The sequence below is a fragment of the Loa loa genome (assembly GCF_000183805.2).
Source record: "Loa loa unplaced genomic scaffold supercont3.33, whole genome shotgun sequence".
In the NCBI taxonomy this organism is placed as follows: Eukaryota; Metazoa; Nematoda; class Chromadorea; order Rhabditida; family Onchocercidae; genus Loa; species Loa loa.
Window position 1 is genome coordinate 50,433 of NW_018108213.1, and position 11,777 is coordinate 62,209.

General features: G+C 31.0%; 1 protein-coding gene across 2 annotated transcripts; it reads left to right on the top strand.

Moving 5' to 3' along the window:
- LOAG_04032 lies at nt 1-3,330 on the top strand (the record flags this gene model as incomplete). Of its 2 annotated transcripts, none has more annotated exons than XM_020446490.1 (10): nt 1-116; nt 503-674; nt 856-920; nt 1,114-1,305; nt 1,435-1,582; nt 1,670-1,755; nt 1,872-2,027; nt 2,123-2,191; nt 2,655-2,760; nt 2,939-3,166. In XM_020446490.1, the coding sequence occupies exons 2-10, from the start codon at nt 579-581 to the stop codon at nt 3,164-3,166; spliced, it is 1,146 nt and encodes a 381-aa protein (XP_020306781.1). In that variant the 5' UTR covers nt 1-116; nt 503-578. The 2 variants fall into 2 exon arrangements, with proteins under 2 accessions (XP_020306781.1, XP_020303177.1); XM_020446489.1 differs by lacking the exon at nt 1-116 and adding an exon at nt 201-255 and having other exon boundaries at nt 2,939-3,330.
- Between the last annotated feature and the right edge of the window lie 8,447 nt (nt 3,331-11,777).

An 11,777-nucleotide genomic window follows, 5' to 3' on the forward strand; every position in this document is an offset into this window, starting at 1 on the left:
GATATAATTAATTTTTCCGTTTATAGGTATGTAAATGGTAGTGATAATGATTTAAATTACTGGGGATTGGATTATCCACCTCTTACGGCTTATCACAGTTGGCTTCTCGGAATTATGTGAGTCTATTCGTAATTGCAGCTTTTTTCCTCCAACTGCTGCAAAATTTAGGTACAGTTGTTATAACTAGATGGAAACTGAACTGCGTGGATCTAAATTTTTCTACACAAGTATGAGGCCGCAGTATTGCTATAAACGGTAATTATTAGGATTCTACGGATTGAAGTTGAAGGCAGAGCTTTTCCAAAAAAATCAGTTGGGACTTTTTTAATAAAACTGAGACAAAATTAGTCAGTTCAGAGAAAAAAGTGATAAAATGCATCATATTTGTTTTTTTTAGAATAATACTGGAATATTTATATGACTTGAAAAGAAGCTCTTATTGAATCCACTTCTCCGTTTTGTTTTTTATGTATAGGTTTTAGTTCACATGACAATTTTTCAGAGCGAACAAGTTGAATCGTTCATGGGTCGAGCTACATATATCAAGAGGGATCGAGACAGAGTCTCACAAAATCTTCATGCGAATTACTGTTATAGTAACTTATTGGATAGTTTATGTTTCTTCCTTGTTACTTTCAATCGGTTTTTTCCGCAAGATTGTATCTTATAGAATGGTAAGCTTTTGAATTTCACTTTTCTATAATTCTAGAAGTGAATAGTCGCTGTTCTTTCAATACTTTTTTAAGCGAATAGTGCTTCCTTGTCTTTTTAGGAGTAATATTCATGGTTGGAGTTTTGAATAATTTCCAATCAAACTTTAAAAAAGACACGAGATTAAAAAGTTGTATTTTGCAGCTTAATTATTGTGCAATAGCTGTGCTTTATCCAGGGTTGTTGGCCGTAGACAATGGGCATTTTCAGTTAGTTTTAATTTTTCTATTTGGAATTTTTCATCACATTTTCCCTTGTTTGCATAATGCTCTCTGGCATTAAATGTTTAGGTTCGGTTTTTCTTCTCATGCAAAAATAAATCTGTAGCACTTTTGCTATGTTTTGTTTATTTACTGAACGAAAAGAAATCATTTGTCACATTTTAGCTAATTGTGATTTTAGATACAATCACATATCGCTTGGCTTATTCCTCTTTTCATTTACTTGCTTTGTTTCAAGTTTCTTAAAAATTGGTTCAGTATTTTTTATACTGGCATTATTTTTCAAACAAATGGAGTTGTATCATGCTTTACCGATTGCCATTTATTTACTATCAAAGTCATTTCCGAGTGACAATCGACTGAGCGCGAGTCAGTAGGTTTTTTTTTTATTTTTCTTTTCTTTTGTTTAATGTTGTTAATACAATAGCCGACAAAGGAAAATATGAGTATCAGGCTTTATTTTTATTTATTAAACTAGGAAAAGACAAGTTTTATTTTGCAGATATCGTTATTGGGCAAAGCAGCTATTTATATTATTTATTACTGTCATCATTACAATTCTATTCGTTTTGCTTCCTTTTTTTGTTACCAAATCTAATTTGATACAGATATTGCATCGGACTTTCCCATTTTACCGTGGTATTTTCGAGGTACAAAAGTAATGTTCCTTTACTCAACTTTTTTTTCTTGTTTCAAGCTAAAATTACTGGAAGTATTATAAAGTAACATTTATTTAGGATAAAGTGGCTAATTTCTGGTGTTCTGTTAATGTACTGTACAAATTGAAGGATAATTTCAAAATAGTGGTTTTGTTGCGTATGAGGTACCACTTTCAAATTTTTGCTTTTTTGAGTATAAATCGATCGATTTTTTGTTTGCGGTCATGAGTGTATATTACGACTGATGGATTTGATGATCCATGAAATTTTTTATTTTTAGTGCCATAATGGTTCTTGTGACAAATATTCCCTGGTTATTATGTTTATTTTATTATCCAACAGTGACCAATTTCAAATATGGCTTACTGGCATCCAGCTTATCCTTCTTTTTGTTTTCATTTCAAGTTCATGAAAAATCAATTCTTCTTGCAGCATTGTATGTTCCTTCGGGATTTTTTTCAGTTCCAGTGATATTTTGCATCTTACTCTAAAATGTCTAAATCAATTTATTTTAATAACATCTTGTTACAGGCCTGCTATATTATTGTGGAATGAGAGTCCTGTGTTTGTTTCGTGGATATTGATTATCTCAAACACAAGGTTATTATATTGAATTTTTTGCTGATTTTCTTATCCTTACTGAATTCTACAGCCTTTTCCGAAGTATCATAATTTAACACTAAGAAGCCATCTTTTGGTAAATTTCACGAGCTTTATTATTGGCTGCAGATGTAGTTTTTAGCTAACGATGAGAAGTAAAATTGGCACTGTGTTGGCATGAAAACCTTAGTTTTCATTTTGCAAAAGAAAGTGCCATGAGGTGGTGAAGTCTAACCTTTGTATTTCGTATCTCCTACCTCTTAGCTTTATTATATCGTAATTTTTAAATTTTATTTTCGGCTGAATTAATAATTATTTCTGCTATCCGACTCCACCCACACTTGGCGGTGCCAGTCGTTGGCTTGTTTTACAATGAAGAATATGACTTTTTTTTCGAAAATGGAACTTTTTTTTTTGTTTTTCTTGCATTTGATTGGCAGGTTACAAAGTATTTCCATTTTAGTCTCTATCCACTTTGCATCAAAGATGGCAATGCTATTCATTTGGCGCTATTTATCTTTTATTATATTACTACATATTCGTCTTTCTCAAAACTTCCGGTGTTTAAGGTATTTCATTGAAAAAAAAAAAACGAAATTGCTGCTTGCTTGAAATAATGTTCTTTTGTTCCAAAAGGCTATGGCTTTCAGAGCTTTGTCTGATTTCCAAATATCAGTAGTGACTGAACTGTCCTTAAATTCGTTGCCACTTTTTATATATTTTGAAATTGGTGAAATGTATTTTTAGCAATTGGTTGTTCATGGAAGCTGTTTGGCATCGTTAACGTTGTGTTTGGCAAATTTGCTTTTTCCACCACCAGCACGATTTCCTCATATTTTCTCTCTCCTAATAGCTGTTTACTGTTTCGTTCACTTCACGATGTTTTTCTTATATATTAACCTGATTGCACTTAGATTCATGTTTGAGCAATTGAAAATTGCAGACTTGCTTATTGTTTCAGTTCGTGAATCCTAATGAACAGTAATTTTCTGGCCTTGTCACTATAGTGCTTGATACGCAGTCTATATGATTCGTTGTTAGTGTTAGTAGTGGAAGTTGAAAGGCTCTGATTTATAGTATTTATCACCAGCACATTTGACTTTTACTTTATTCAACTTTCCAATTGTAATAAATCGCTGTACCTCTAATTCAACCTAAAATAAGTTTCATTTTTACCACGGACATCTATCAACGAATAGCAACTACTATTTATCGCATTATATTTATAGGAGCAGTCAATCATATTAGCCGTGGTAGTACTTAGGTCTGCTGTAATCATAGCATTAAGGTAAAGTCAGTAGCAAGAAAAAACTGGCTCCCTACGAAATTTTGCAGCTCAATTATCGTACAGTAACTGGCTCCCTACATAAATAAGTCAGCTTGCTTAATATTTATAATTCTCCTGAAAGATAACATTAAAAATAATCTGGTAGAAACAACGACGATTTGTATTTTGTACTTATTTACTTTTGAGTAGATACACATGTTACTCCTAACCTGGAATATTACTCTTCTAATTGATGTTAGCTAATATGAGACTTTTGCTTCAGGGAATTAGATCACATGAACGAAATAGAACTCAAAAAGTAACTTGAATTCTTACATTTGAAACATTAAATTTCTTTAATTATGCGACATATTTTAAGGTGAAAATAAAAAAATGCAAGCAAGCGTCTGCTGCATCCAAACATTGATAGACGTAGGCTACTGATTTTGCTGAATCCACGATGCTAATAGTGGTTAGACATTTAACACTGATGAGAACGAATCTTTTATCAGAATTTTTATTTGGCATAATATTAAATCTGTCTGTGAAACAAACAGTCATTTTCGAATTGTGTCTGGAAAAAAAGGATTAATACACATAAGTTATTTGTGTTCACTCTCCGCTACTTTTTGGCTTCCTGTACTGAAACACATACCGGTGCGGACATGGAAAGTTTTCCAGTTTGTGAAAAACTCAGTACAGCATATTGAGTATAAATTGAACTACAGTGCTCCAAATTTTGCTGCCTTTAATGAAGTTATGGTTGATGACCTCTTCACTTTAATGAAGAGAAGAACCATTTCATCTTTTGTCAGTGTCAAATGAATTTTTTCTTCCTTTTCAGAGCAGCAGCTAATATGCATAATAATAATAGATTGATACAGTCTTCATTATCGCATTATTCTTCGAAGGTATTTTAAGGAGTCCAGAACAACGAAATTCAAGTGTGAGCTTTTATCAGATTTGTCAGGATGTAACTGGAAGAATGTTGCTAAGTAAGAGTTCATGAAGTTTTTCGAACATCTTATTTCTGATCACAAAAGGGCTACTTTCTGCTAGGGCCGAGGTACTTGTTTCTTATGCTTTCTGGCTCAGGATAACACTCATAAATTTCATAAACTAATTTCACCTTTACAGACTGCCCTAAGCTTCTACAGACTAATCTCTTCAAAAAAAAAACTTTTTCTGTAGTTTGTAGGCAGTCCAAATCAGTGTTTTAAGGATATATCAAACAAATGCTAAAAGAACATGATTATACAGAAGAAGCCGCAGTTTAACCATGTGGTGCGGTATCATTATTGTCAAGTGTACTTATTGTTGTTACAATTACCTCTCGCAGTCTTGTCATCGAACCGCAATAATGACCGACTTTACTTAATAATATGTACATATGAGCGGATTCCCTTAGGAAAGAACCAACGCTTTTGTTCCTTTTTTATAGTAGCTTAAAATAATGGATTTCAATAAATCTATTTAGAAAATGAGGTCAATAATTAAGTCATTTTTTACCAGATATTTCAGTCATATTTATGACACTCCTACTACTGTGTTCAATTAATTTAATCAGTTTTTTTTGTGAGAACATTACAGATAATCTTTGAGTTCACATTTGCTTCTTGAAATCATCGGAGTATTAGAATTGAGCGTCACTTAGATGCCAAAAATAACGAATGATCTTTCAAGTTCTCTAACAGAGATATGGTATTCAAGGGATAACATTCATCGCTATGCTAACAGCGGTTTGTTTGCTGCAGATCAGTACGTGAAACATTGTTTTTTCAACTTGTTTCACTTCTTGACATGCCAGCATACTCTGTAATGGATGTCATTCTTACACCGCCAAAAATTGTTCAGTTCGATTTTCTGGCAAGAAGAATAATTGTTGTTAGACTTTGCTTCGTCCGAGTAGACTTACCTTATTGGTGCGTTAGAATTTTTGAAGTGGACAAATTAAGGATCAAGATATATATATATATATATATATATGTATAATTGACAAATCGTTAAACATCGGAATGGTTGGCTATTTAAATATGAAATTCTTAAATATTTAAATTACGATTGGAATTTTAAATTGAGAAAAAAAATAGCAATGAAAACTTTCAAAATTTAAAAAGGAAAATTAAATGTAAAAAAATCAATTATCTAAAGAAAGACTGGGAGTTTGATAAAAATCTTGAAATAAAATTTTAAGCGGAACTTTAATTTTAAAATTTCAAGTAACAAAGCAACTTGTTTCCTTTTGGTCGAATATTTCTTTTGTGGGCAAGTTCAGAAAAACTTTTTCTACTCCAAAGGGTTTCGAAGTTAACTTTACTGCACAAAAATACTTTGACAATCTGCAGAAGTTTTTGTAGACAATTATTTCCAAACCACTATTTTTCAAAAATCCATTGTATGGAAACCGGTGTAAAAGGCTCTTTTTTCCAAATTTTGTTTTAAATTCTAATCATTTTGATGCTGTCATAACTTCAGTATCAGAAAACGTTTTCTTTAAAAATTTTTAGATGGTTAAAAGTAATTATAACAATTTTTAAAAGTGTGAAAAATGAAATGGAACTACGACAACATCATTTGTCAACCACATATAATACAGGTTGTCTTCCACTGGACATTTGCATATCTATTTCGTCATTGTAAAATACAGATGATCGTGTAGCGCTAGGATAGCTTGATTATTCCGTATATATTACTATTGAATTTTTGCTCATATCAGATGAATAATATCAGGTTAGTGCTTTTCGTTGATGTTTCAAGCGAAAGGTTCGCAAAGAGTAGTAGTAGGATACAATTAGCTCTGGTGATTTATCGTTACACTCTGGATGAATTAATGTTTGCAAATGACTATTACCAGGGAAATGAATCGCTTTTGAGAAAAGAAGCTCTCATGAAATAAAATAAATCTAATTATTTTTTCATCAAAGAATTAATTTTATCGTCAGCTGGTCGCATCAAACATTCGGTCAAGTGTCTCAGGAGGATTTTTTTTTTTTTTTTTGAGCGAATGTCAACAAAAATGTTTGCTCACACCATCACTCACCGTAATAACGAAATTTAATAATTTCGTTAAATTACTTGTCATCACCTCAGAGTAAACAATAGAAATATCAATTCTGTGACCAAATGAACAAACAGTTTCAAAATTGAAAAATTCCAAACTTACTATATAAAGCAAATTGATAAATGTTAACATATCTTCACTTTCTGAACAATAATTTTGAAGTCCCAATTCACATTTGTATATCACGAGTCAGCTTAAGCTGGAAACAACAGATGGTTTAAGCCTGAATAATTAAAATTATAGATATTCTAGACGTTCATTTAACAGAACTTTTCTTTGCGAATCATAGTTGTATTTATTTTTGCATTCTCTGTAGAACATTCAACGAATAAAACTGCTCTTTGGTAACTTTCTATCTTTGTTATATCAGAACCACAAACAATCTTAATTTGATACTGAATATGTAATGGATAAAGATATATGAAGAAAGTTTGTCACTGCAAAAGACATCCATAGATAATCACTTTGTTCTTTCACTATTCGAAATCTTACAAAATGACGAGAGTTCTAAGCTTCAAAGTACCAGAATTGGATATTTGAAACGGTCTGTTACTGAAAATAAATGTTAAATTAATAGATCGACAATAAAAATGTCCTACTGATTATTTTCTGAAATAAAAATTAAATTTTGCCTTTACAACAAAAAATTTTGCTGGACCTTCAAGTTTTTAAACACTTTTTGAAATTTTTTTTATTATAAAATAACAGCTATCGCATCAACAGGAAAAGCAAAAACTTTTGGTAGAGCAATACGCGCCAAGTGAGTTCTAGAATTAATTTAATTTACTGATTCAGGATTGAATGCCAACTTTTCAAGAAATAGTTTTTTTGAAAAATCTGTGACTATTAAGGATCGCGGATCAAAAATTAAGTTATAGACATGCCTGCAATATCTGGAGTAATTTAGAAACAGTTAAATTAAGATATTTATTTTTAAGTTGAACATTTTTAGTATTAGAGATAAGTATTTTGACCATTAGGATTTGCTCTTTATTATTTGACAGCTTTAATATAAAAATTCTCCACATAACAAAAACAAGCGAAGACCATCGAAAAATTTGATCTGATATCAATCGTTATTTAAAGTGTTATTAAAGATGATTGAATTTCGCTATATATTAGTGAAATTACAAACTCAACAATTTATATCATAAATCTAGATTTGAGGGAATAAATTTTAAACTAAATGCCATCCTTATTAAAGTTTAATTTCCCAATCTTTAATAAATTGTAAATTCTGTTCAATGAATTGCTCGTCATTGTAAAAGTCAACGAGCAACTTTATTTCGATCTAAAATTTAAGCATTCCATGTGAAAATAAACTTAAATTCTTTTGCAAATAAAACAGTGAAGATAAGGTTTTTACAGATGACACATTCCCTTAAAGAACAAACAACATGATGGGTTATCACGCCGAAATAATTGATCTTTGGATGCTGTTCGTTCATCTCAGGGACAAAAATGTCTCTTCCTTCCTTTGTCTTTCTCTCCCTCTCAACATTTCAAGTGACCGATAAAATATGAATAAAAGCCATACTGTATCTCTCATTTGTATCTTTTCTAATTTAATGAATTCTCGTCGGATTTCTTTGGAATTTAGACAAATTTTAAAGAATTGCACTTTAGCAAATATGCAATTATATCAAATAATTAAAATGTTTATTTATTTTTTTGATGATCAAAATTATAAAATTCTTCACGACAGCTAATTTTTAATATTTTAACTATTGGAGTAACAAAATCCATTTCATGCAAAACTTTTTTAGAAGCTTAAACAAACATTCATTGGTGCCTTTCACCGGAATATAAATAAACGATGTTTGCGCGTATTGATATTATTTAGGAAAGCAACGCCAAACTAATCAAATAAATGCGAATTTATGCTACCTTGAAGAGTTTTCTAAGCTATATAGATAACGGTATCTTTTATTTATCTCTCTTCCTTTTTATTTCATGCTATATCAATTAGGTCATTGTCTTTTCAGTTACGTGCTCGTGATACATCTTCAGTTTCTTCCTTAAAGCATCCTCTGCAATAAGTATCGTACTATCAATGTTTCTGCAATTTAACATCTCTGTGTGCATTTTATAGGATTCTATCGAAAATTTGTCACATATTTCATCATATTTCTTGGAATTTCGGAAAAATTTTGAACTAGTTACAAAATTTTGACAAATTTGATGAAAATGCAATACAGCGACCGGTAGTAAACTTCATGGAAATAAAAGTTTAGGCAGAAACAGAGAACAAACTGATGAGGTCATTTTCGTTTTATAGAATCTCATCAATCAAATTAAATGCGAAACATTTGGAGATACTACTTGTTCATTCCATCATTTTTCACTTACCATAGCATAACATCGGTATGCTATTGCAAGTTCTGAAATTCATCTTTGTGATTAACACTACTTAACGCGACTCGACAAATGATACTTTCGAGAAAAAAGTAAAACGTAAATATGATTTAAAAACCGTGGATTTAAAAAAAGACTTTAAATTTTGAAATCGTCCATAATAATTCATTCAGTGCCAAAAAATTTCTTGCAAAATAAAAGCTGCCTCCGTTGCCGTATGGACCACTTAATATATTTCAATGCATTGCCAAAATTGTTTAATAATTAACTGATTTATATAATTTTTTATTTGAAGACGGAGACAATTATTTTATTTTTCATTAAGACCTCAATCGAAAGTATTGCTCATCATGCATTTGAAAATAATTTGCACATTTGAATAAGTTGTGCGTTTCTTGCTAGAATTTAGTCTCTTACTATATGTACATGTAGTAAAAAAAAGGTTAGAAATTAGGATAATTTTGAATGAAATTAACTGTTTAATATTTATTATTGACTGATGTAAATTTATTTTATCAAAGCAAATGGAAATTTGATTTCATCTGGATTTTTGCATTTTATTCAAAATAACTTTTCACTTTTGGAGGTTCGCAGAGCAAATGTCTTTTTTTCATTTATGATTATTCAGTGTGCGTTGTATTTGTAGAGATATTGTTTCTTCATCCACTTATCATTTATCATTGAAAAAGTGATGTTTCGTTTTTGTTTTTTTTTCCTTTTTTTTTAATTTTCAAGTCATCCAAAGCCTTTATCTACAAATTTTTACTTGTTGCTATTCTCAACAAACGCATTCAGTAGTTGTAAAGTATGTCGTAAAGATGACAGATGTCCGAGACAATCGAAATCTATTAGCAGTACTTTAACGATGCTGGGGAAATAATTGATCTCTGTAGCAGAAATTTTTATTCAATAACTCCTCAGTGTTTTAATCTGAATATCTAGTTTGAATTATGTGAAGAGATAACTGAGGACACTTGCTCTATGTACTTTAAAGGGTTTTTATACTTCTTATTTTAAGAAATGAAGTCAAAATAAAAAGAAAAAAAAGAGACATAAGCAAGTAAAGGTATAGAAATATATTTCACACATTTCGATCAATTTGTTGCACACTCGCTCTTCATTTTCATCATTTAATAGTGAGAAAGATGAAAATGAAATTGTGTTTATGAAATTGATTTCAATGAACTGAGGCAATAGTAGGGAGGGTGAAGAAAGAACTGCACTAACCTTTTTTATTACCTGATTCAAGTTTGGACTCACTTAAGAACTTTGGTCCGAAACTCTAATGGTATGTAAATGAATTAGTGCGATTAATTGTGATCTCTTTTATTTCCCAGCTTTTTCCTTGCCTCATTCTGTCTTCTGTCAAGCCTAGCTGAAAAATTATTCATCACCCCTTATCTTATTAATTTTTATTAAAGATCTAAGGAGTGGAGATCCATTCAAGTTAATACATAGATGTAAAGGAATTCGTAATACTGCCATATAATCCATTTTTGCTGGACGTATTCACAAATTTCTATGCAATATTCATTGATTGAGTAAGGAGGGATGAGAAGGAGTGAGGGTAGGAAAAGTTAATTTTCAAGTAATCCAAGAACTTCATTTCTGCTTTTATATTAAAATATACAATTGCCATTGTTGCTTAAAAGAAAACTATTATGCAATTTGTTGGAATAATTTTCTTTTAAAACAATTTGTCTGAGTTTTTTTGGAAATCAGAATAACATATTTGGCTGAAATTGTCTATTAGAGAGAGATAAATAGTCGGGAAATATTCATCTTTAGTCATATATCATTTTAATTTGTAAAACGAACTAATGTAGTTGATAGGTTGCCATGCATTTAGCCTTCTGTTGGTGTTACAGGAGAATCGACTCATCATGTATATTAATTGGTTCATCAGTTCATGCATTCATTTCACTTAATCCTGCTACTCAATTTACTGGCATCATTTGAGTCACATACTAGAAGAACTTGGCTGCTACTCCGAATATGGTACTTGAATTTAATTGAATTTCTCTGTTTGTGGAAAACCCTTGCTAAATGAGAAATGAACGCAATATCAATGAAATCGTTTTCGATATAATTTACACTAATGAGAGGGCTAAAATCAAACAGCTAAAAAATGCAAAAATTATTTGGAAGAAATTGTTTCCTTTGAGTTAGATTGCCCTTGACCTTTCAAATGAAATGTTTATTTTATGATTATTTAATTTTAAAAGAATTTGTTTAAAAAAACTTTTCGAAATATGCGCGAAGTCACCGTGTGACGGAAATTGATCCCCTTGGCTTGTGAAATTCAAAAACAGAAGCACTGGAAATGCAGCAAGATGGCTTGAGCATCCATTCTCCACTCTTATTATAGGCCAAAATTTATGGCCAATCAATCATACAAAGCCTATAAAATGCAATCTTGACATTTTATCATCCCGTGAATAAAGAACGGCTGCGTATATCGAAAAGATTTAAAATAGATTCTTGAATAATTATCAATACCTGTTATTTAGTAAGCTTAGCATAAAAAGTTATCTTTCAAAAGAGAATCATTGGTGATCAGATGTTTGAGCAGGATAAAATCAACCAGTATCTTCTGCACTCGATGTAAAATCAAGGGCCAAATAGATAGAATCCGATGACTATCACTTTGATATATTTGACATCCATGAAAGTTTTTGGCTGTTCTTTGATTTCGCTGTCCCACTTTAGCGGTAAATCAAACATGAATAGGAGGGATTTTTCTCTTTCCTTACTTTTGTCATTAATTGATCCACACCCACACCCAAACCCAACCCACACACATACACACGCACACACACATATATATATATATATATATATAATAAAACACAGACACAAATACACATACACACACACACACACACACACACACACACTACTTA